Source organism: Salvelinus fontinalis, chromosome 17 (genome assembly GCF_029448725.1).
Source record: "Salvelinus fontinalis isolate EN_2023a chromosome 17, ASM2944872v1, whole genome shotgun sequence".
NCBI lineage: Eukaryota > Metazoa > Chordata > Actinopteri > Salmoniformes > Salmonidae > Salvelinus > Salvelinus fontinalis.
In genome coordinates, this window is record NC_074681.1 from 40,119,420 (window position 1) to 40,145,463 (window position 26,044).

The following is a 26,044-nucleotide window of genomic DNA, read 5'->3' on the forward strand; positions in this document are numbered from 1 at the left end:
TTCATAGTATGCCACTCTGGAGTGGCACGTTAACATGAACTGTCTGTCGGCAGCAGTGGAGGCTGTGGGAAGAGCTATAGGAGGAAGGCCTGATTGTAAAGATTGGAATGGAATAAATGGAACAGTAACAAACAAATCAAACATATGGAAACCATGTATTCCATTCCTGCCATTACGATTCGCCCGTCTTCCTAAAGCTCCTCCCACCAGCCTACTCTGGTCTGCAGTGTAGTTGAGTCTCTCACATTATATTGTCTTGAAGTCTATTCCCAGAGCCCTATACTACATATGTGGTTTGAGGAGTTAGTAACTTTGGTCAACTCTGAGTTCAACTTGGGTTAACCAGTACCAAGACAGTGGCTCAACTTTTAGCCAGGTACATTTCTATGATAAAAATCCCTCAGAAATAATCTGCTCCCGGGCAGGCTAACTCAATTTCTTGTATTTTTTAATTTATTTACGGATAGCCAGGGGCACACTCCAACATTTAGACATCCTTTACAAACGAAGCATGTGTGTTTAGTGAGTCTGCCAGATCAGAGGCAGTAGGGATGACCAGGGATGTTCTGTTGATAAGTGCGTGTACTTTTGGATGTCAAGGAAACTGTATGGAGTAAAAAGTACAATATTTTCTTAAGGAATATAGTGAATTAAAAGTAAAAGTAGTCAAAAATAATACATAAGTAGTACCTTAAAGTATTTTTACTTAAGTACTTTACACCACTGGAATTAATACAATTATTATGTTGATAGGAGTGGGGAAAAAGGGTGCTTGTGCATTGATAAGCACACCAAAGGACCTCAAACACGTTATTAATGTTAAGTAATAATAAAAAAGAAGACAGCACTTCAACAAGCCTATTTCACACCATAGCCTGCTGAATTAGCAAGATAACTCACTCGTCCACGGATTGGCGTTTCTGCAATGTCTCAACAAAGAGTTTGGCGTTCGACGAGCCACATGCGACATGTACGTGCAGTTACAAGTACATACTCCTGCGCAGTAGATGGCGGTATCACACAATTGATTTATTTGTTTTTTAACGGTATGATTCTCTTTCTTTGCGAATCAGTACCAGGTCGCCGAAGAAGAAAAACACGCGCTTCCCTTTGGTCCGGATAGCGTGGAAGTAAATGTATCTTGGTAAATAAATGCTAGTTTTCTAGCTACAAAATTATTTCGGCAAAATGGTTCGAAAATTGAAATTTCATGAGCAGAAGCTTTTGAAGAAGGTTGACTTTATCAACTGGGAGGTAGACAACAACCTGCACGAGGTGAAAGTATTGCGGAGGTATCACATCGAGAAGAGAGAAGACTACACCAAGTGAGTATGCGGTTTTATGGCCTTTTTTATGTCTCCAGCTATATGTAAAATGGGTTTTAAATGAATCAGTTTAGGTTTTGATGCGGAAGTTATTGTTAATTTGGTATATAGTATAATAAGGGTGACTATTCCTACTTCTAAAATGGCCTACCTACAGGAAGCGTTGTAGTTCAATTATGATGTCTTCGGTATGGGCAAACATCCAACCATAATATTCCATCTATTGTATTCAAATTTGTTCTATGTGGAGGCATTTTAAGCAAATTGACAACCCCTAGAACACTGAGAATCCCTAGAACTCTGTCCCTACCCAGCAGCCTCAGTGTTTTTTGATCAGCCACAGTCTGCTAACGTTATATCCATAGGTACAATAAGTTGAGCCGTAACATCCGAGAGCTTGCTCAGAAGATACGTGATCTGGACGAGAAGGATGGCTTCAGAGCCCACAGCACAGGTCAACTACTTGAGAAACTGTGAGTATCATTGTGACTGAATTTGAACCCAGGCCCCTGCGCCCATAGGGAACTGTCTGTCCTCTAAAAGTAATGTGGGTAACACAAATGTATTACAGAGTGATGATGGTGTCTAACATTTTGCATCTCTTCTTAAAGGTATGGTACTGGGCTGATCCCCACCAAACAGAACCTGGCTCTTACAGAGAAAGTCACTGCCTCTTCATTCTGCAGGTGAATAAACCCATTCCATCTCTCAATAACAATAGTAAGAGTAAAAGTAGATGTTGCATTCTACCCATCGTTTGCAATACCTCTGGCTCAATTCTGTCCTATCTCCATCTCTCTGATTTCCAGGAGGCGGCTACCCACCATAATGGTAAGCTTACGAATGGCTCAGAACCTGAAGACAGCCATCACCTTCATCGAACAAGGACGTATCCTTCATACGGTCACAGTACTAGTGATGTAGCGCCTGTGTGCATGCTGTGGCAATGGTGTTTTTTTATCCCTCTTTTAGGGATCATAGACTGAAATGTCAATTAGATTGTTATTCTGTGTTGGATTATCTTTGTAGTGCTTTGTGGCCTTGACTGTACCTTAGATGTGCGTGTGGGACCAGAGATTGTCACAGATGCAGCTTTCCTTGTCACTAGGTAAGTGTGGGGTTTTGTCTGACTACTTTTCTTCCTTTCGGACATCTTGTCAGTCCCCCAAAATCCTAATGTTTTATTTCATCAGAAATATGGAAGACTTTGTAACATGGGTTGACTCTTCAAAGATCAAACAGCACGTCATGACCTACAATGATGAGGTGAGAGAGACCACTGTCTAAGATAAACAAACTGAACTTTGTCAGCCTTCTTGATTGTTTGAATAGCTCAAAGGTCCCAGGCATATTTGTTTGGAGATAAGATGGTCTAGTCTGATGGTAAATCCTGTACAAATGGGGATTGACTGTCTCATTGGGTGCCTTTTGTTTTCCAGAGGGATGACTTTGATCTTGTAGTATAGACCTACAGTATTCACCGTCGGGTCATTCATCGCCCATGGGAAGGACAAGAGGAAAAGTGTGTGCATTACAAGTATGAGCATTTGTATGGGTGAGCCCATGGTTGAACATGGTGTGTTTGACTGCGAGTGTGTATGGGACTTTTTTGGGGGCGGTAGGAGTGTTATTTCAACATGTAGTGTTTCAAATTTTATAAACATTAAGATAAATATACATTTCAACAAATCCTTTTACAGTTATGTAACCTTTGTAAACAATAAACAACTTTTTTGCCATGGTAAAGTGTTGTTTCACACTTAAGACCATTTGCATATAGATAGAATTGTCCTTCAAAGTGACATTGTAAAAACAAATGCCGGAATAATGTAAACTATTGCATTTTCAATCCCTTTTATATTTCAACTAATGGGATTATACAATCACTACGAATTCAGAAAGCTCCACTTTGCTCACATTTATATCTTTATACAGGTGTTGAAGGATTCTGTGTTTGGTTAATCGTGTCACATGACCTGGGTTTTAACCTTTTATTTAAAGCATTTTCCATCAATCTGTCCCCTTATTTTTGTCAGACGGTCCAGCACCATCCTCAGACAATTGCTTGAATTTTTTGGTCTAATTCTCATTTCTGGAAAAGGCTTCAAATTAAAATCCAGGTCATTTGACATGATTCACCAAACAGTGCCCTAGGTACGAGACATGACAAAGCTGAAGGCACAGTTCCATCCACTCATCCAATACCTACAAGGTCTCTCCATATGGCATCGATGTAGGAACTTAAGCTTTGCTGTTAACAGAAACCACCAATATGGCAGCCTATAATTAATAGGTACCAGCGAGTTTAAGTGGGAATCCAGACTATCACCAACTTAAGTCCTTATGCCAACCAATCAGATCCACCAGAAACGCATATAGACGATGAGTGTAATGAAGAAGACTGCCCCGGCTGCTATCTTGGCATAGATGGATCGGGTGTTGAGGTACTTGGCATCGCTGCGGTACTTCTTTGAAAGGCTGGACAGATCGCTGGCTTTGGTGTCGAGAGCTGGAGGGAAAAATATTAATCAACAAAATTTGAGGACTAGTGTGACCAATAATAGCTATTAGAGTATATTTGGAAAGCTCAGACCCCTTGACTTTTTCCACATTGTTACGTTACTGCCTTATTCTAAAATGGATTAAATCGTTTTCCCCCCGTCAATCTATACACAATACCACAATGTCAAAGAAAAAACAGGTTAAGACATTTTTGCAATTTTTTATTTATTTTTAGTATCACATTTAGATAAGTATTCAGACCGTTTACTTAGTACTTTTGTTGAAGAACCTTTGACAGCGATTACAGCCTCAAGTCTTTTTGGGTATGACACTACAAGCTTGGTACGCCTGTATTTGGGGAGTTTCTCCCATTCTTCTCTGCAGATCCTCAAGCTCTGTCAAGTTGGATGGGGAGTGTTGCTGCACAGCTATTTTCAAGTCTCTCCAGAGATGTTTGATCGTGTTCAAGTCCAGGCTCTGGCTGGGCCACTCAAGGACATTGAGACTTGTCCCAAAGCCACTCCTGCGTTGTCTTGGCTGTGTGCTTAGGGTCGTTGTCCCGTTGGAAGGTGAAGCTTTGCTCTAGTCTGAGGTTCTGAGCGCTCTGGAGCAGGTTTTCATCAAGGATCAATCTATACTTTGCTTCGTTCATCTTTCTTGACTAGTCTCCCAGTCCCTGAAAAACATCCCCACAGCATGATGGTGCCACCACCATGATTCACCGTAGGGATGGTGCCAGGTTTCCTCCAGACGTGACGCTTGGCATTCAGGCGCAGGAGTCCTTTCGTCATTTACTGAGGAGTGGCTTCCGTCTGGCCACTACTATAACGGCCTGATTGGTGGAGTTCTGCAGAGATGGTTGTCCTTCTGGAAGGTTCTCCCATCTCCACAGAGGAACTCCGGAGCTCTGTCAGAATGACCACCGTGTTCTTGATCACCTCCCTGACCAAGGCCCTTCTCCCCCCGATTGCTCAGTTTGGCCAGGTGGCCTGCTCTAGCAAGAGTCTTGGTGGTTACAAACGTCTTCCATTTAAGAATGATAGAGGCCACTGTGTTCTTGGACCTTCAATGTTGTAGACATTTTTTGGTACCCTTCCCAGATCTGTGCCTCGACACAATCCTGACACAGACCTCATGGCTTGGTTTTTGCTCTGACATGTACTGTCAACTGTGGGACCTTTATATAGACAGGTGTGTGCCTTTCTAATCAATTAAAGTTACCACAGGTGGCCTCCCAAGTTGTAGAAAAATCTCAAGGATGATTAATGGAAACAGGATGCACCTTACCTCAATTTCAAGTATCATAGCAAAGGGTCTGAATACTTATGCAAATAAGCTATTTCTAAACCTGTTTTCACTTTGTCATTATGGGGTATTGTGTGTAGATTTAAGATTTGTATTAATTTAATCCATTTTAGAATAAGGTTCTAACTTAACAAAATGTGGAGAAGGGGTCTGAATACTTTCTGAATGCACTGTACACAGGCTTCAATCTTAAATGGGAAAGATAGGCACCACTTAAAAATATGGAAATAGATGTTGCCCATCTTGTCCATTCATTTGGGATTGAGGCCTGCAGTTTTACCTTAATTGATATTGTGGTTCAACAACTGATAGCATTTAATATGGACTGAATGTTCAACAACTTCATGTATGAAAACATCTGACAAACTTAGTCCGTCAGAAGTTTGGACACCTACTCATTCAAGGGTTTCCCTTTATTTTTACTATTTTCTACCTTGTATATGCGTCATTTTATAGTTCACTATTCTACAATGTAGAACATAGTAAAAAATAAAGAAAATCTCTTGAATGAGTAGGTGTCCAAACTTTTGACTGGTACTGTAGATTTTGGCCTGAACTATCCCTTTAAATGAATTGTATATTGTATTTTATGTCTGTGACGGGTTTGATGCCAGGGCTGTGTATTATACAAGGTATGATGATTACCAGATAAGGCCTCTCCTCGTTGCAGGACCTCTTCAATGTTTGCCACCATGATACGCTGGACGTCCTGCAGTTCTGTGTTGATGCTGCCCAGGTTCCTCCGCGCCCTGCTGTCAATGTAGTTCCTCTTTGTCTTCTGGATGTACACGTCTGAGGAAAGAATATGCACAAATAACACACTACGTGTTGGTTTAGGGTGCATCTCAAGTCTAATGTGGCATCCGCTCATCATTACTTACATCTGCGCTGAATTGAAAAACAAGGGATGGGGAAACGCAATATGGTGGACGTGTTTTTTTTTTTACATCAGCTATGACACACCCTTCAAATATGTTTTGTTTGCCTAAGGTGTCTTGAATTGGATGTTTATGATTGAAAAAAGAAAAGTTCTCACCAAACTCAATGAAAGAGTACGGCCTGGAAACTGTGGTGACTTTCTTTCCATGCTGTTCATTGAATTCTGTCTGGAGGTCTTCCAGGTACCCAAAGACCAGTTTCTTGGGAAACACAGCTTCACACAAGGCCAAGTAGCACACGCCATGTTCTATTACATAGCTGGCGAGACAAATACAGATGTGAACCGTTAGTGGGAAGAAACACTTAATACATTACAGTTTCTCTCAAATAGGCCGATTAAGATTTCTACATAAACCACAGTGGCCGACCAGTCACAGACTAGAGGGTTATCGTTAAGGGACAGTTTTTCCTGAACACGTAACCAAATTTTATTGGTCACATACACATGGTTAGCAATGTTAATGTGAGTGTAGCGAAATGTTTGTTCTTCTAGTTCCGACAGTGTACTAATAGTTAACTAATCTTAACAAATTCACAACGACTACCTTATACACACACAATTTAAGGGGATTGAAAAATAATATGTACATATATATATATATATGGACGTGCCATGTGGCATAGGCAAGATGCAATGGATGGTTTAAAATACAGTATATATGTTCATGTGAGATTAATAATGTAGGATATGTAAACATTATTAAAGTGGCATTAAACCTGAGTTTTGCCTTGTTAGGACTGGAAACTCGGCACTAAAGACACAGACTAGCACAGAATACTCCATAGAGTCCATACTTACTGGAAGGACATGACCCCAGCCTCCAGAGTACATCTATTGGGACTCTGGGCATTTAGTTTGCGGCACAGCTGCTTAGCCTGGCTCTGGTAGTGTTGCAAGTCTCTTCCTGACTAAACATAGGGCGAGATAAATGGTTATGAAATCATTCTTTCATTTAAAACAAACACCTACACTATTTATGATATAAGTGCCTCTAAAACAATGCAGTATAAGTGTTAGTAGTATTCAGCAGAATATGATGTAATTTAGCTAGCTAAATAGAGTTTGTAAACCGTTAAGGCTAGCTAGGAAGAAAATGTGGTTCATTCAAACCTGCTTGTCTTCTTGCATCGATGCAGCAAGCGGCAGACCATCTGCTACTCGGGCGATCATTGTCAGTAAAATCATTTTGATTTAAACCTCTACAATCCACCTACTGAGTCGTAGGTTTTTGCTGGCTGTGTAAAAACTTCAAATAAACTGGGCTGCGTAGCTTCTGCTGTCAAATCTGACGCCCGGGCGATACGGGTTCAGATACCACGTTCACAATTTCCGAATTGCTGATTCGTTGAACGCGGCACGTGTATAACTACACCCAGTTAGCAGGTCGAACATTTTACAGTTTTCTAGTTCCAACTAGGAATTTACTTTTTCGTAGCAGGTTAGGATAATTAACGTGGCAGTTTAGGAGACTTGGGTTAGGGTTAGATAAAATGCTCTCCTAACCTGCTACGAAAAGTCACTTCTGGTCGTAGCTGTACTCCAGAGATACTTTTGAGGAGATTGGAATTGTATTAACTCCCTTCTGTGCGTTGCCCATGCATCGGCAATGGGCCGCGCGGTGCATTCTGGGACAAGGAGAGCTCTCCTTCAGGGAGTGAATGGGAGTCAATTGGGCGCTAGCTCAAAAACCCAACATTAGCATGCATTTCGTCAACAATAATTACAACATTACAAATCTTTTCCGAGATGTGAGATAATTAAATTGTTCTCTGTAATATCGTATAGCTTTGGAATCGTGATATGACGTGCTTTTTAGGAAAATAGGCAGGTTTCTCGACTTATACACTGACTTCTTGAAGGGATTGCGATACGATTAGCTTAACAACTGCGTGACGCAGCATGACAACCTGGACACGATTGGTCGACTGTCTGCTGGGTGAGGCGTTACGTTTTTCAATTTATGGCTCAATTGGATTCCTATCTTCACATTTCTCCAATATCTCTGTGTACCCCCTCAAGTCACACAACCCTCAATGCGCGAGGGGTCGTCACTAGTTATTACAGCCGCAAAGTCATAAACCCCGCCTATTTCTACAATTTATCTTTTTAAAATGTGATTTTAAAGCGTTCCCTAACCTTAACCACACTGCTAACCGTATGCCTAGCCCTAACCTTCAATTAAGACCAAAAATATAATTTTTGTTTGAATAAATGTTTAATATGTAGCCAATTTGACTTTGTGGCTGCGGTAACTAGTGGAAGATCTTGTTGCGCCCTGGAATTGGGTCCGACGGCAACTCTCAACCTTAGAGAATGATAGAGAGGCCTGTAGTGGCCAAAAGGCCTTTTTAGCATGAGCAGCACCATTGAGTGCTTCCGCCATTGTAATGTGGGTGAGACTTCCAACTTCATTGGCTGAGCCCTCCTGGTGACCCTGTTGGAGTCATGTCCTACCGGGATAATAAGAAGGGATCAGCGAATCGAGAAGAAGAAAATGGACTACTTTAAAATGGAGATAGCATGGGCAGCGCCATTGAGGCTGTCACATAAATTATAATGGCACAGATACAAAGACGAGCCCTCTATCTATCTCTATGCTCTAAACTTTCTACTTATTCTTAGTGTGGTTTTCCAGCTGCCATTCACAGGTCGGGGTGTGAAATGAACATTTGTTCAAAATTGTACCCTCCAGATTTCACAAAAAAGGGGAATGGGAAAAATAAATTGCCCCACCATCTAATTTGACATAAACGCCACTATCCCCAACAAACCCACCACCCTTTCCCACTCTTTTGGCCCTAACAGATCCTATGGAACCCCTTCTCTCAGAACCTCCTGTAGTTCTTCTTCACTAAAATCTCTTGACACCCAAAACTACTCTGCTGCTGCTATTACCTCATCAATCTTCTGGGTTTTCCGTTCCATCTATGAGGTACAATTAATGACCATGGAGAATTTCCTCACTTCGTCAGCATAACACTTTCTGCACTGCTCGAAACCTGGCAACCTCAAACGGACTCTCTTGCAGCGGACATTTCTGATACCCAGCATCCCCACAATTGACCAACACAGCTCTTTCCACCGAAACTACACACAAGTCAGATGTTTTATGTGAATGTTCTTTCAGCCATAATATTAGAATATAGTTAAGTCTCATAAGGCTCGATATTTTTTTTTTTTATGTTCTGGGTAATGTCTGAAAATCATCAAGAAACAACAATTTGTGTCATCACTTTCACTAATTATTCTCCAGACCGGACCAGACAGTGAGCCAGGCAGATAGCATCTCGATTGCTAATGTCTGACGGTGTAGTGAGAGATGCAGATGCTCTCCCCGATGCGGTTGCCTGTCGTTTGAAGCCGGTCGAAACTCCAAGAACCAATACAGGCAGAACCATGGACAGATCCTGTAAAAAATGGTAAATTTGCTCATGTTTGTACTTGGAATAACATTGGATATTTGTATTGGTCCAGTCGTTTTGTTTGTTTGTGGATGTTGCCTGGATCTTTGTATAGGGAATCGTTGTGCAATGAAACCGTGCTCTATTGCACTATTGCATTTTCTTTTATTATAGTCAATAGCAAAAATTCAGCCGCCTTCAGTTTTTCGATGATATTCGAGTCAATATTGGTGCCGTTTTTTCAGTTTTCGGTTATGAAATGAAATAGCAATGGATGCTGCCAGCCGCCTGCCTATAAATAAAGCTCAATTGATAGCATCATCGATGCACTGAAATAGCATGATGATAACATAGCCTACATTTTCATATAGCTTTCTAATGTCATCGCACTAACTCAGTAGAATATCGAAACGTGATGACAGTCCAATCGGTCAGCTGACACCGCAGCTGGACACAGCTCATCAGATCAGTGCGCTCAACCAGAGACCCGTCTGTCCAATAATAATCAGGTCGTTAGACCAGTCTCCATTCGAGGGCTTATCTATGAAAATGTATCTGCTCTTGACTAACAACCACAATGCCGCAATAGCACACACAGCAAGCTATAATTTGCATACTCTCTCGGTCTACCATGTCGAGACTTGGACGGTAAATTGATTGGGTCACGAACGCATAGTCTTAATTGTCACATCCCCCCATTCACTGCTGCCCAACTATCTAACCGGTTCGCAGGAGATTATACGGTGCGTTGGCACCATTGGCATCGCGAGCGCCTTTGAATGGCCTATTGTGTGAGGTGCAGCTGGTACAATCGTGTGTTGTGATTGTAGATCTCAACTGCGCATCGCTAAACTAGGCAGGCTCAGTGAAAGGCCTTGGCCAGTGCGTTATTCTTAGATATTTATGATAAAAACATTTTTTTTTTTAAATTAATCATGGTGGAGTGTTCATTTGGGTGGAATGCTTCTAGACGCGTTGCCACTGACACAAGGGCAGATACTTCCTCATCCTTAATATCCTTAAAATCTCCTTCTCCCTATCTAACCAATCTCTCTCCATCTCTTCCTTCCTCTAGGTCAGCCTGTGATGTACGTGGGTGAGGAGGAAAGCGGGTAAGGAGATGGGCTGCACCTCGGCCAAGCAGGTGTCGGCAGTGCCAAGTGGTGAGGAGGGCCGCAGTAAAGCCTACAGCAATGGGGACCTTCTTTCCGGTCAGTACTGGGAACACATTCACCTGTACAGGCCTATTCTGGAGGGTTAATGAATGTTCAGACGTGCAGAACGTTCATATGGGACAATATTTTACTGTGTGGCTCAGTCGGTAGAGCATGGCGCTTACCATGTGAAGGGTTGTGGGTTAAATTCCTGATGGGGCCACCCATACTTAAAATGTAGGCTTATGCGCAGATGACTGTAAGTCACTTTGGATGAAAGTGTCGGCCAAATGGAATAAACAGATATGCTTGTGTGAAAAATAGAATGTTGAATGGTATGTTAGCTTAATTTGTTACATTTCGTACACATTTTGGGAATGTTTTGACATAAACTCAGCAAAAAAAGAAATGTCCCTTTTTCAGGAACCTGTCTTTGAAAGATCATTCATAAAAATCCATTGTAAAGGGTCCATTGTAAATCCTTCATTGTAAAGGGTTTAAACACTGTTTCCCATGCTTGTTCAATGAACCATAAACAATTCATGAACATGCACCTGTGGCACGGTCGTTAAGACACTAACAGCTTACAGACGGTAGGCAATTAAGGTCACAATTATGAAAACTTAGGACACTAAAGAGGCCTTTCTACTGACTCTGAAAAACACCAAAAGAAAAATGCCCAGGGTCCCTTAGGCATGCTGCAAGGAGGCATGAGGACTGCAGATGTGGCCAGGGCAATAAATTGCGATGTCCGTACTGTGAGACACCTAAGACAGCACTACAGGGAGACAGGACGGACAGCTGATCGTCCTCGCAGTGGCAGACCACGTGTAACAACACCTGCACAGGATCGGTACATCCGAACATCACACCTGCGGGACAGGTACAGGATGGCAACAACAACTGCCCGAGTTACACCAGGAACACACCATTTTTCTTAGAAGGAATGAGCGTTACACCAAGGCCTGTACTCTGGAGCGAGATCGATTTGGAGGTGGAGGGTCCGTCATGGTCTGGGGTGGTGTGTCACAGCATCATGGGACTGAGCTTGTTGTCATTGCAGGCAATCTCAACGCTGTGCATTACAGGGAAGACATCCTCCTCCCTCATGTGGTACCCTTCCTGCAGGCTCATCCTGACATGACCCTCCAGCAATGCCACCAGCCATACTGCTCGTTCTGTGCGGGATATCCTGCAAGACAGGAATGTCAGTGTTCTGCCATGGCCAGCGAAGAACTCGGATCTCAATCTCATTGTGCACATCTGGGACCTGTTGGATCGGAGGGCCAGGGCCATTCCCCCCAGAAATGTCCGGGAACTTGCAGGTGCCTTGGTGGAAGAGTGGGGTAACATCTCACAGCAAGAACTGGCAAATCTGGTGCAGTCCATGAGGAGGAGATGCACTGCAGTACTTAATGCAGCTGGTGGCCACACCAGATACTGACTGTTACTTTTGATTTTGACCCCCCCCCCCCTTTGTTCAGGGACACATTATTCAATTTCTATTAGTCACATGTCTGTGGAACTTGTTCAGTTTATGTCTCAGTTGTTGAATCTTGTTATGTTCATACAAATATTTACACATGTCAAGTTTGCTGAAAATAAACGCAGTTGACAGTGAGGACGTTTCTTTTTTTGCTGAGTTTACAACACACTGAGTACTAGCATACCTACCCACATGCTTTACTTAAATAGTGGCTGGTGGTGCTGCTAATGATAGAGCAGCAACAACAGGGAGTAGTCCGAGAGGAGAGTCATACATCTAAACCATTCGGTCCCAAGCATGCTATCCACAGTTCCAAGACAGTTAACATGTAAGTGTTCATAACACAGTCTTTATAGTCTTTACAATCAAATCAAATTTTATTAGTCACATGCGCTCAATACAACAGGTATCCACAACCTTACAGTGCAATGCTTACTTACAAGCCCCTAACCAACAATGCAGTTTTAAAAAATACAAATAAGAAAAAAAAGTAACAAGTAATTAAAGAGTAGCAGTAAATAACAATAGCGAGACTATATAAAGGGGGTAACCGGTACAGAGTCAATAGGAGGGGGATTTTCTTTCAACTGTTAATTTGATAAAGTCATTATTTTTGTCAAGTATTGGACTGAAAGAACAATTGACCTGGATTCTACTGATTTACTGCAGCTCCTCTCCTCATATCCGGATGAACAGTCGATTCCTGATCAATCTAATGGATCGGGAATATCATGAGTGGCTGCTCTAATTCCAGTCATGCTCTAATCCGAAGCATGGAGCTATCAAGTAAAAATGTATTGTCACGAGCAAAAATAAGTTGATGTCGCTGGTAGTGTTAACAATCGCATAAGAACAGAAATATAGAGGTACTCACGTGTAGAAAAGTCTTTATTGCAACTTGGCTAATGCATGCCAACGTTAATAAGACCCACCCGTTCTCGTCTACACTGCGTTTAGCTTCTGCATCAGGAATCGGACTGAAAGGGATGTGTTCATTTGTAGTGCTAGTGCCAAATCCTCTTATATAGCTCACTGTTTTTTTGTGTTTTTTTACAGACGAGTACAAAAAAGGAGTGGAAAAGGTCAAATATATCAATGGAGAAGAGGACAGACTGAACACCTGCAACCAGGACAGCACGGTGAGAACTGCCCGAATTTATTTTTTATTTTTTATGAACCCTCAAAAAGTTAGTAAGGGAAGTTAGTCAAGGGTAAACCTCTACACCTACAGACTGTACACTTACAAACTTATTCTGCCAGTGATGTATGATGGCCCCCTGTGTGTTTCAGGAGAAAACTGCCCTGCTCACTAGGGTCCAACGCACAGATGACACAGGATCAAATGGCAATGGGAAGACACAGTGAGTTGAACTAACTATTTTTGTTGTCATCGTGACACAAATGAATGCAGTGTTTGTTGTCCCTTTCCTTCCCTGAACTAACAGAGTTGAAATGCAACTGACCATAACCCTTCCGTGTGAATGACTAATTTCTTTCTCCACAGTATCCATTCTTCAGAGAGCCAGCAAGAGTTCTTCAGGATGCTGGATGAGAAGATAGAAAAGGTGAGGAGAGAGTGTCTGGTTCCAGATCTGTTAACTTTGGCATGACAATGACCTTAGGGGTTGGCAAGAGAGCCAAACTGATCTGGGGCAGATCTGAAATCATGTGTGTGTGTGTGTGTGTGTGGGGGGGGGGGGGGTCAGTGTCTGGGGACAACTCCATCTTCTGCTTTGCTTTTTCAGGGGCAGGACTACTGCTCAGAGGAAGAGGATATGACATAGCACTGAGGTCCGCTATCTGCTCCCCTGAGAAGAAGGATTTGTCCAATGGAGGCTGGTGTCATTTCAGCCATTACAATGAGCCCATCCTCCAATTTCTCCCTCCACTGGATTTTTCCAATGGCATGGACAGACTGTACCACATATACCTTACCCAATCAATCAATCAATTTTATTTTATATAGCCCTTCGTACATCAGCTAATATCTCGAAGTGCTGTACAGAAACCCAGCCTAAAACCCCAAACAGCTAGTAATGCAGGTGAAGAAGCACGGCCCAATGGCCCCTCCTCCTTTTGGACTGGCCCATTTCGTGGATGGAGTGGGAGACACGTTGACCCTCAAGCACCTTTGCTTACCACACTGTCTATATCCACAACCGTCTCCCCGTAACAGATGTTTGAGTCCATTGCGACAATGTTTTCCCCCCCAAAGAAGCAATGTTACAAGTCATGGCTGGGACTACTTCCATGCACCAGGTGTATAATTTTGAACAACTCTCCAAGTCTGTCGCCATGGTTACCCTGCACACTAAGTACAGCAGCTGCTCTAGACTCTGTGACTGTGGTCCGTTAAAAGACACTGGACTTCCAGTCATTTTGAACCCATGGATTGACTAAAGCCACAACCAATAACCATGATGGTATTGGTCTCAAAGAACATTTGTCACCCTTATCTGATTCTGATTGGATTATGAACAGTGGAGGTAATGGAGAGCGGAGGAAAATGAATCTGGGAATTATTCCAGGGGTCGTATTCATTAGGCACCAAATGGAAGAAAACGTCCTGAAACAGGGAGGGCCTTCGAATAGGAAGCGGCACTTGACATTTTCCATAGCAAAATGTTTTTTCTACAGTGTTCCCTAATGAATGCGATCCAGGTGGCTGAAACGTTGCGCATTGCAGATAGAAACACGAATACAGCTGCTGATGATCCTTATCATTGCATTATATCATTATCTCTATGTAGTGTATATCTATCTGCAACATTCCAAGCGTGCCACCCCAATGAACACACCCTTGGAGGGGAAACCGGGGTTACTTACTTCCTGCATTCCAAGACACTTTTTGAATCTTCTTTTCTACAGTATGTTCATATGCGATTCATAGTCTATCTATGTCTTCTTACTTCACCATGTAGGGTATTATTTTTTAATTTTAATGCTCAGGGTTGAAGTGTTCTAGTCATTGTCTTTTGTAGGAGAGCCTACCTCTTCATTAGGCTTTGTTCTACCATTTGTGTACACACACACACACGGTTATTTCCCTAGCACCCTACTGTCACTATCTGTTCTTCTTACCTGTTAATAAGACCACCTCAGTGTTAAATCTACAGGCAGTATACTGTATTAGGAGCAAAGATCATGCAACGGTCTTTGCATTTGTTGTCATGGTCATTTTTGTGTGCTTGTTTTTCATGTTCAAATGTTTTTAATTTTTTATTATAGTCAAATAAAAAAAACAAGAAATGTTTTCAGGTCAGCGTAATATCATTTGTCCAACAGAATGGTTGCACATACAGTTATTGTGGTGTTACTATTACCTAATGATGCACAGGCACAGCTACGTTTTTTGTTACTATAGTCTTTATCTGTCAATGTCAAATGATGGCGTAGCAATGATATAAATGAAGCATCCACGGTAGGTTTAATGCTGCCCTCTACAGTTTAAAAATGGGTAGTGAGACGTCACACAACAAAACGTCGTGTTACAGTTATTATAGCTAGTCTCTCACAGTGGACTGTACAAGTTCTGAGTGGTGCCATTTGGTAGTGGCCTACTGCAGTCTGCTACATTAACCTGTTGCTTAATGGAGGTACTGTATGGACATTTAATTCAATTCCAGACAACTTTATGTATACTCTCAGGGGTAATGTCCAACTGCATTTCACAGTGTCTTTGATGATAGATTGTCTGTCAATTGTCAGAGAAGTTAAAACACAAATCCTCAGGCCCACAGAGACTGTAGCACCTTGTGAAGGCGGTTATTGTCTTAATATTTCCGACATATTTCAGATTTTCGCAGCCTCAGTGTCTGTTATATTTTATGTAGGCTTTTAAAAAAAATACAATTATTGAACCTTTATTTAACTAGGTAAGTCAGTTAAGAACAAATTCTTATTTACAACGACGGCCTACCAAAGAGCAAAAGGCCTCCTGCGGGAATGGGAAATAAATAAAAATGTAGGAAAAAACACACATCGCGACAAGAGAGACAACACTACATAAAGAGAGACCTAAGACGACAACATAGCATGGCAGCAACACATGACAACATAGCATGGTAGCAAGACAATATGACAACAACATGGTAGCAACACAACATTGCAGGAGCACGACATGGTGCAAAGATTATTGGGCACAGACAACAGCACAAAGGGAAAGGAGGTAGAGACAACAATACATCACCCAAAGCAGCCACAATTGTCAGTAAGAGTGTCCATGATTGAGTCTTTGAATGAAGAGATTGAGATTGTTGCAGCTCTTTCTAGTCGCTAGCTGCAGCGAACTGAAAAGACGAGCAACGCAGGGATGTGTGCGCTTTGGGGACCTTTAACAGAATGTGATGGGCATACAGAGATGACCAGTTTACAGAAGAGTATAGAGTGCAGTGCAGTGATGTGTCCTATAAGGAGCATTGGTGGCAAATCTGATGGCTGAATGGTAAAGAACATCTAGCCGCTCGAGAGCACCCTTACCTGCCGATCTATAAATTATGTCTCCGTAATCTTGCATGGGTAGTATGGAATCAGGGTTAGTTTGGCAGCTGGGGTGAAAGAGGAGCAATTATGATAGAGGAAACCAAGTCTAGATTTAACTGTAGCCTGCAGCTTTGATATGTGCTGAGCGAAGGACAGTGTACCGTCTAGCCATACTCCCAAGTACTTGTAGGAGGTGACTACCTCAAGCTCTAAACCCTCAGAGGTAGTAGTCACAACTGTGGGGGGAGGGGCGTTTTCACCAAACCACATGACCTTTGTTTTGGAGGTGTTCAGAACAAGGTTAAGGGCAGAGAAAGCTTGTTGGACACTAGGAAAGCTTAGTTGTAGAGCGTTTAACACAAAATCCGGGGAGGGGCCAGCTGAGTATAAGACTATCATCTGCATATAAATGGATGAGAGAGCTTCCTACTGCCTGAGCTATGTTGTTGATGTAAAGGTCTGGTAGGCTAGCTGTTGACCCTATCAAAGTTGCTATGCCCGGGTTCCCAAAAACAGTTCAGGTAGGAAGCAATGAAAGCTAGGCTAGGGAGGCCCTCCCTGACAAATTTGAGGTAGGGAAAACACTGGCAAATTCTCAACAATAATCTCCCAGGTGCACTTTGGTTCATCATTACGAGACCACAACAGCCTGCCAGTCAGTCTGTGGTTCACTTCTGGTCACTGCAGTGTTCATTACCAGACCATAGCCGTCTACTAACGATCCCTGTCTCCTGTGGTTCGTTGCAGAATGAATAATGAGAACGCAGCGGTCACTTCTATAGTCACTTTGGTTCTCTTGCAGTTCACTCCTGCTGGCGTCTCTTGCGGTGCTGCCGGCGGCCCTGGTCCTGGATGCCCACGGTTAGTAGAGGGGTCAGCAGGCCGTCACACATCCTCTGGTACACCAGGCTGGAGTCAGGTGCCACCACATACAGCAGCATGGTCGACCCTCTGACCAGCACTGACCGCATATTGGGAGAGGGAGGAGAAGAGGTCAGAGATGGACCAAATTATGAAGAAAATACACTGTAGGCACACTCCAGTTTCAGTTCGCCTACATCCTTAGGGGGTGCGGTCATTATCCGCGGGTGTTCCGCAAGTGTTGCCAATTTTGCCATTCTCGGTATAGCATTGCATCAGTCTTATGTTGTCTTCTTGTACATTCATTCCTTTAAACCTTCCCTGCATTTAGAGGTCTTATAACAGGGTGGTTATTCAATAAAAACACCCAGTCTTATCTCACCATCTGTGGCTCAGGCCTCTGTGTTCAGGTAGTGGGGGCACCGTCTGGGCTTTTCCAACCTTCTCCCTTCCCTCCGGCAACACCAGTCGCAGCTCAGAGCACCCCACACAACTCACGTCTTTACACTGACGCAGTATAGTGAAAAGGACAGAGATGATTCGCCGGTTAACTAATGTGGGCACAGTCACGAGGCATGAGTCACGGGCACTAGGTACCCCTGGCTAATAACAGGTTGACATTTTATATAGCCTCGGTTTATCCAACGGATATCATCGGTAGCACTCACCTGAGAGGTCTACAGGGTTTTGATGATGCAGAACACTGTTAGTTGATCGTGGATCCAATTCATGATCGACTCACCTTTAGTTCAGCAAGATCCAGGTGCACCAAGAAAGCTGCATGCACTTGAGCACTGTTTCCAACATCCAGGATGATCAGATGCTGGTACTAAAAACATGAGCATGACTGTAGAAGTTTAAGACGTTAGCTAGTACTGCATCAGTTATTGTTGTTGCTGATGCCATGTTACTAGCAAACATTGGCTAGGACATGACGTTTGTTGATGGCATTTGGCACTTACCATTTGGATGCTGTAAAACACAGTTAGGGGGAAGTGGTTCCTCAATCACACTCCGACATTAATTCCTCGTCTACGTTTTGTTAACTATATTTTGTAAATCACTTTACACCCCTATCACATCAAATGTGATGCTGCTGACAACAATGTGTGAATGATGTGAAAGTGCTCACTCGGAACGGTCATTGCTGTCTGGGTTCCTTGGCACGTCCCTTGGAAGTCCCAACGATCCCAGATAGCACGGACCCACTCGGAAAGCTGCGCTATTGCAATGTATTAAGGTTCCAGGTGAAAAATTGTTGGATGTGTTATAAATCCCGGGGCACTTCTAACTCCCTTTATTTAGCTAAATATGTTTTTTTTTTGTTTTAACTAAGATATAATGTGTAAGGAAAATAATTAAACTACAAAAGCAAATATTTGATTAGGTGTGAAACTTCAGTAAACTGTGCTAGTGTGGACCACCTCCATCAATCATGGGCCTGGTCTGCAGCACCAGACAGGCAGGTGCTTCTCATAGCTCTTCTCTTGAGTTCAATTTGTGCGTTGGAAGACTCACTTCTTACTGAAAACCCGCAATGCTATTATACTTGCCAATCGTGTTTATTGCAGTTAGTGTGCTCACTCTTATTAGATAGTAAGTACTTACGGTTTCAGTGAAAAACAAAGCACATTTGCAAGGATGACAACTTTAATTAACTTTCTTTCTCAATGTTCAAAACACTTTCTGATAGTGTCAACTGAAAAACGTACAGACAAATATTAAGGTTAGCCCATAACAGTAAATGTAACACTTAAAAGCCATTTGGCACATCACAACAAACAAAAACACAGCCAACAATTACCTGGGACAAATTGTTCATAATTTAACATGTTAGATATCATAGCTATTTCCACTCAAAATCCACATCGACGGCGCTGTAGTGGAGCGGGTTATAGAGCTTCAAGTTCCTAGCTTCCACATCATAAGAACTTAACATGCTCCACACACAACTGCATAGTCGTGAAGAGGGCACACGACAACGCCTCTTCCCCCTCAGGAGGCTGAAAAGGTTTGTCATGGGCCCTCAGATCCTCAGGAAGTTCTACAGCTGCATCACTGAGAGCATCTTGACTGGCTGCATCACTGCTTGGTATGGCAACTGCACCGTCCTCGGCCGCAAGGTGCTACAGAGGGTGGTACGGACGGCCCAGTACATATCAGGAAGTGTCAGAGGAAGGCCTGAAGAATTGCCAAATATGTCAGCCACCCAAGTCATAAACTGTTCTCTCTGCTACCATCAGGCAAATGGTCCCAGAGCATAGGGTCTAGGACCAACAGTCTACGAGACAGCTTTCATCCCTAAACCATAAGACTGCTGAATAGCTAATCAAGTGGCTACCCGGATTATCTGCATTGTCTCTATTTTGCACTGACTCTATGCACACTAACGAGACTCTACCCACACACACTTACACTGAACATCGCACACTTATACACACACGCATACTGATGACAAACACACACACACACTCACTTTCACACATTTATACGTACAATCATTATATACGCTCCGGCTACTTTGTTTTTTGCTTTTTTACTCTTATTATCTATCCTGATCGTCACTTTATCTCTGCCTACATATCAACCTCATACCCCTGCACATTGATATGGTACTGGTACTCCCTTCGGAAAGTATTCAGACCCCTTGACTTTTTCCACATTTTGTTACGAAACAGCCTTATACTAAAATTGATTCAATAGTTTTTTCCCCCTATCAATCTCCATACAATAACAACTGTTTTTTTTAAATGTTTGCTAATTTATAGAAATAAAAATCTGAAATATTACATATAAGTATAATATAAGTATTCAGACCCTTTACTCATTGCTTTGTTGAAGCACCTTTGGCAGCGATTACAGCTTCGAGTCTTCTTGGGTATGACGCTACAGGCTTGGCACACCTGTATGTGGGGAGTTTCTCCCCTTCTTCCCTGCAGATCTCCTCAAGCTCTGTCAGCTATTTTCAGGTCTCTCCAGAGATGTTCGATCGGGTTTAAGTCCGGGCTCTGGCTGGGCACCTCAAGGACATTTAGAGACTTGTTCCGAAGCCACTCCTGCATTGTCTTGGCTGTGTGATTAGGGTCATTGTCCTGTTGGAAGGTGAACCTTCGCCCCAGTCTGATGTCCAGAGAGCTCTGGAGCAGGTTTTCATCAAAGATTTCTCTGTACTTTGCTCAGTTCATCTTTGCCTTGATCCTGACTAGTCTCCCAATCCCTGCCGCTGAAAAACATCCCCACAGCATGATTCTGTCTGCCACCACCATGCTTCACCGTAGGGATGGTGCTAGGTTTCCTCCAGACGTGACGCTTGGCATTCAGGCCAAAAAGTTCAATCTTGGTTTCATCAAACCAGATAATCGTGTTTCTCATGGTCTGAGCATCTTTAGGTGCCTTTTGGCAATCTCCAAGCAGTCGGTCATGTGCCTTTTACTGAGGAGTGGCTTCCGTCTGGCCACTCTGCCATAAAGACCTGATTGGTGGAGTGCTGCAGAGATGGTTGTCTTTCTGGAAGGTTCTCCCATCTCCACAGAAGAACTCTAGAGCTCTGTCAGAGTGACCATCGTGTTCTTGGTCACCTCCCTGACCAAGGCCCTTCTCCCCAGATTGCTCAGTTTGACCGGGCAGACAGCTCTAGGAAGAGTCTTGGTGGTTCCAAACGTCATCCATTTAAGAATGATGGAGGCCACTGTGTTCTTGGGGACCTTCAATACTGCAGAAAGTCTTTGGTGCCCTTCCCCAGATCTGTGCCTCGACACAATCCTGTCTGGGCGCGCTACGAACAATTGCTTCGACCTCATGCCTTGGTTTTAGCTCTGCCATGCACTGTCAACTGTGGGACCTTATATAGACAGGTGTGTGCCTTTCCAAAATCATGTCCAATCAATTGACTTTACCACAGGTGGACTCCAATCAAGTTGTAGAAACATCTCAAGGATGATCAATGGAAACAGGATGCACCTGAGCTCAATTTCGAGTCTCATAGCAAAGGGTCTGAATACTTATATAAATAAGTTATTTCTGTTTTTAAGTTTTAATAAATGTGCAAAAATGTCTAAAAACCTGTTTTCGCTTTATCATTATGAGGTATTGTGTGTAGATTGATGAGGATTTAAAAAAATCTATATTAGAATAAGGCTGTAACGTAACAAAGGCACCGTATAGCTTTTCTGGTGTATTTTATTCCTCTTGTGTTTTTTATTTATTTTTTAGTCTGCATCGTTGGGAAAGAGCTTGTAAGTGAGCATTTGACAGTAAAGTCTACTCCTGTTGTAGGTTTAGCGCCTGTGACAAATAGACCTACAATTTGATTAGATTCTCTCTTTAGATATAATTTGTATTTTAATTTTCTCAGCTGACATTCAATTGTTCTCCGTACCCTATTTGAAAGTACATTTTCAGGGGGTACAAGTAAACAACTATTTCGGTGAAAAGTTGCTGTCCTAGTTGTGTTTGTAGAGTTATGGACTATTCATATCTTGAGAGTTCTGTACTCAAATGATTACAACCTGATTGTGACAGTCATACGAATAATATCACAATGTTCTATTTCATTCTGTGAAAAGGATTCTGTGGCGACATCCTATAAAGGTTTCATTAATTCCTTCATTCCCTCATTCCTTTATTCATTGTCATCCAGGTCTGAGCTCAACAAAGTTAGACAAATGCATTATTGTGATGCATAATTGTTTATGTAGGCTATGAGGAGTCATATGCCTACATTGGTAGCCAGACACTGCAAAGAAAACCTCCAGAAAACATAAATAATTAAAATATTTGGGCGGATGAATAGTCGGCTTACCAAGTGGTTAACCGGTTCCCTTCACATTTGTGGCTGCTTAGCTTGATGTATTGTCATCTCTACCTTCTTGTCCTTTGTGCTGTTGTCTGTGCCCAATAATGTTTGTACCATGTTTTGTGCTGCTACCATGTTGTGTTGCTACCATGGTGTTGTCATGTCTGGCTGCCTTGCTAGATTGTTGTCTTAGGTCTCTCTTTATGTAGTGTTGTGTTGTCTCTCTTGTCGTGAAGTGTGTTTTGTCCTATATTTATATTTATTTTTTTATTTTATTTTTAATCCCAGCCCCCGTCCCCGCAGGATGTCTTTTGCCACAAACTCGTCTGGCAGCATTCATTTATTCTCAGGTGCAGTGTTCAGGTGAGAGATAGAGCACATGGATAACGTCTCACTGTAAACTCACCGTAATGCATTTTTAACTCAAATTTGACGTCAATGAAACTAGATGAATAGTCACACCAACTAAATGTTTTATAAAATAGGATAACAAATTCACTTTTTTCCCAGCATGCTCTACTGCAGGTAGATTTTTGGGGAATTGTTTTTAATATTTGTGATTTTGCATTGAGTGATTGATTGAATTAATGTTATGCTACACAAAGATAAAAAAACGAATCTGAACTAATCCAATCATTACATTTTTGCACCCGTTACTGAAACGGTTATACCAGTTTAAACAGCTTAGGTAGTTTCCTCACACTGTTCCTAACCCTGGCTAGATTTCAAAAGTAATTACATGTCACTTTGCAAGCCAGCATAATGTGATTTACAGTTAAGGTTGTGAAATTCTGGCAAGTTTTCCAGAAGTGCTGATTGGAAGATAACTGGGGGAAAAAAAGGGAATTTTGCAACCGTACTTGCAGGCCTGATGTGGCCTGTAAACTATGAGTCTGAGGCCACTGTATAAGGCCTTATATGTAATGGTTCAGCTGAAATTATAATATTCACCTAGGAACTCACTTGGTGTCGGCCACAGGACTGACAATGAAGGACTTCAACAGCCACCTGTCACTAACAAATACAGTCATGTGTGGTAACTCTACAATTCAAGGTCTATTCAATGCTGGTCGGACCAATCGGAATCCATGCTTCAAGATTGTTTTGATCACGCGGACTGGGATATGTTCCGGGTTGACTCAGATAATAACATTGTGTTCATCATGAAGTGTATAGGGGATGTTGTTCCCACTGTGACTATTAAAACATACCCAAACTAGAAACCGTGGATAGATGGAAGCATTCGCGCTAAACTGAAAGTGCAAACTTCTGCATTTAACCATGGCAAGGTGACTGGGAATTTGGTTGAATACAAACAGTGTAGTTATTCCCTCTAAGGCTGTCAAACAGGCAAAATGTCAGGACAGACACAAAGTGGAGTCGCAATTCAACAGACACAAGACATATGTGGCAGGGTCTACAAACAACCACGAGGGAAAACCAGCCACGCGGACACCGACGTCTTGCTCCCGGACAAGCTAAACACCTTTTTCGCCCGCTTTGAGGATAACGCAGTGCCATCAACGTGGCCTGCTCCCAAGGACTGTGGGCTCTCATTCTCCATGGCCAACGTGAGTAAGACATTTAAACGTGTTAACCCACGCAAGGCTGCCGGCCCAGACGACATCCCTAGCCGCGTCCTCAGAGCATGCGCAGACCAGCTGGCTGGCGTGTTTACGGATATATTCAATCGCTCCCTATCGCAGTCTGCTGTCCCCACATGCTTCAAGATGCCCACCATTGCTCATGTACCCAAGAAAGCAAAGATAACTGAACTAAATGACTATCGCCCCGTAGCACTCACTTCTGTCATCATGAAGTGCTTTGAGAGGCTAGTTAAACGATCATATCACATCTACCTTAACTGACACCCTAGACGCACTTCAATTTGCTTACCGCCCCAATAGGTACACAGACGATGCAATCGCTATTGCACTGTACACTGCTCTATCCCATCTTGACAAGAAGAATAACTACATCAGAATGCTGTTCAATGACTATAGCTCAGCCTTCAACACCATAGTACCCTCCTAGCTCATCATCAAGCTCGGGGCCCTGGGTCTGAACCCCGCCCAGTGGAACTGGGTCCTGGACTTCCTGACGACCCACCCCCAGATGGTGAAGTTGGGAAACAACACCTCCACTTCACTGATCCTCAACTTCACTGATCCACAAGGGTGCGTGGTCAGCCCCCATCCGGTACTCCGTGTTCACCCATGACTGCGTGGCCACACACACCTCCAACTCAATTATCAAGTTTGCAGACAATATAACCATAGTAGGCCTGATTACCAACAATGACGAGACAGCCTACAGGGAGGAGGTGAGGGCCCTTGCAAAGTGGTGCCAGGAAAATAACCTCTCCCTCAACGTCAAGTAAACAAAGGAGCTGATCGTGGACTTCAGTAAAAAGCAGAGAGAGCACACCCCTATTCACATTGACGGGACCACAGTGGAGGAGGTGGAAATCTTCAAGTTCCTCTGCGTACACATCCCTGACAATCTGAAATGGTCCACCCACACAGACAGTGTGATGAAGGCACAACAGTGCCTATTCAACCTCAGGAGGCTGAAGAAGTTTGGCTTGGCAGCTACTTTTACAGATGCACAATTGAGAACATCCTGTTGTGCTGCATCACTGCCTGGTACGGCAACTGCACGACCCGCAACCGCAGGGCTCTCCATAGGGTGGTGTGGTCTGCCCAACGCATCACCGGGGGCACACTGCCTGCCCTCCAGGACACCACAGCACCGATGTCACAGGAAGACCAAAAATATCATCAAGGACATCAACCACCTGAGCACGACCTGTTCACCCCGCTATCATCCAGAAGGCGAGGTCAGTACAGGTGCATCAAAGGTGGGACTGGGAGACTGAAAAACAGCTTCTATCTCAAGGCCATCAGACTGTTAAATAGCCATCACTAGCCAGCTACCACCCGGTTACTCAACCCTGCACCTTAGACGCTGCTGCCCTGTATACATAGACATGGAATCACTGGTCACATTAGTTTTTTTTACAATCTTTTTACAAACAAACTAAAAGTGGTACTTGAGGCACTCAGTGAAACCATTAACTCATGTACCTAAATTCAGACCAAGTCTGCAAAACTGCAAGCACATTATCTGCTTTACACTCAGTTTGCAAATTGTGAAACACTAAATACAGCTCTATATTAGACACATCATTCAAAACTAACACGTCTCGTGCTTCATTTGGAAACCACTGCCATTCCATATGCCACACTGATTTACTGATTACCTACACCCAGCGTTCACGTGTGAAAACACTTATAGTGTCACACCCTGATCTGTTTCACCTGTCTTTGTGATTGTCTCCACCCACCGCCAGGTGTCTCCCATCTTCCCCATTATATTTATACCGGTGTTCTCTGTTTGACTGTTGCCAGTTTGTCTTGTTTGTCAAGTCAACCAGCAGTTTTGTGTCAGCACCTGCTTTTCCCCAGTCTCTCTTTTCTTGTCCTCCTGGTTTTGACTCTTGCCTGTCCTGACACTGCCCACCTGACCACTCTGCCTGCCTGCTGTCGTTTACCTTTGCCCCATCTCTTGATTACTGACATGAGCCTGCCTGCTGTCCTGTACCTTTGCACCTGTTGCTGTAATCAACATTGTTACTTCAACACAGTCTGCATCTGACCTTATTTGATCTTTTTTTTGGCCCACTACTGGCCCCCTTCTCGGGAAGACAACTTTATGGTTTGTTGCCATCCGAATGTTAATTCAATCTGAAGCATTGCACTTGTCTCTCTGTCTTGTCTGGCTCTGTTAGTGT

The 26,044-nt window shown here is 43.0% G+C and overlaps 4 protein-coding genes across 4 annotated transcripts; 2 read left to right on the top strand and 2 right to left on the bottom strand.

Annotated features, from left to right (window-relative positions):
- Positions 1 to 1,055: 1,055 nt before the first annotated feature.
- Positions 1,056 to 3,071, top strand: imp3 (IMP U3 small nucleolar ribonucleoprotein 3). The gene is made up of 7 exons (XM_055867460.1): positions 1,056 to 1,325; positions 1,691 to 1,798; positions 1,937 to 2,011; positions 2,135 to 2,214; positions 2,382 to 2,433; positions 2,519 to 2,591; positions 2,765 to 3,071. The coding sequence occupies exons 1-7, from the start codon at positions 1,189 to 1,191 to the stop codon at positions 2,789 to 2,791; spliced, it is 552 nt and encodes a 183-aa protein (XP_055723435.1). The 5' UTR covers positions 1,056 to 1,188; the 3' UTR covers positions 2,792 to 3,071.
- Positions 2,966 to 7,635, bottom strand: LOC129814365 (vesicle-trafficking protein SEC22b-B-like). The gene is made up of 5 exons (XM_055867459.1): positions 7,183 to 7,635; positions 6,871 to 6,980; positions 6,169 to 6,329; positions 5,778 to 5,924; positions 2,966 to 3,834 (listed from the first exon to the last, which is right to left on the bottom strand). Exons 1-5 carry the CDS (start codon positions 7,255 to 7,257, stop codon positions 3,680 to 3,682), a joined length of 648 nt encoding a protein of 215 aa, XP_055723434.1. The 5' UTR covers positions 7,258 to 7,635; the 3' UTR covers positions 2,966 to 3,679.
- A 1,331-nt stretch (positions 7,636 to 8,966) lies between these two features.
- Positions 8,967 to 15,366, top strand: LOC129814367 (uncharacterized protein C1orf21 homolog). The gene is made up of 6 exons (XM_055867461.1): positions 8,967 to 9,491; positions 10,549 to 10,684; positions 13,170 to 13,252; positions 13,404 to 13,474; positions 13,618 to 13,678; positions 13,859 to 15,366. Exons 2-6 carry the CDS (start codon positions 10,594 to 10,596, stop codon positions 13,895 to 13,897), a joined length of 345 nt encoding a protein of 114 aa, XP_055723436.1. The 5' UTR covers positions 8,967 to 9,491; positions 10,549 to 10,593; the 3' UTR covers positions 13,898 to 15,366.
- Positions 15,367 to 16,821: 1,455 nt separating this feature from the next.
- LOC129813520 (tRNA-splicing endonuclease subunit Sen15-like) lies at positions 16,822 to 23,282 on the bottom strand. Its single transcript, XM_055865810.1, has 5 exons — positions 23,215 to 23,282; positions 18,422 to 18,468; positions 18,199 to 18,287; positions 17,841 to 17,963; positions 16,822 to 17,569 (listed from the first exon to the last, which is right to left on the bottom strand). The coding sequence occupies exons 1-5, from the start codon at positions 23,280 to 23,282 to the stop codon at positions 17,399 to 17,401; spliced, it is 498 nt and encodes a 165-aa protein (XP_055721785.1). The 3' UTR covers positions 16,822 to 17,398.
- Positions 23,283 to 26,044: the final 2,762 nt, after the last annotated feature.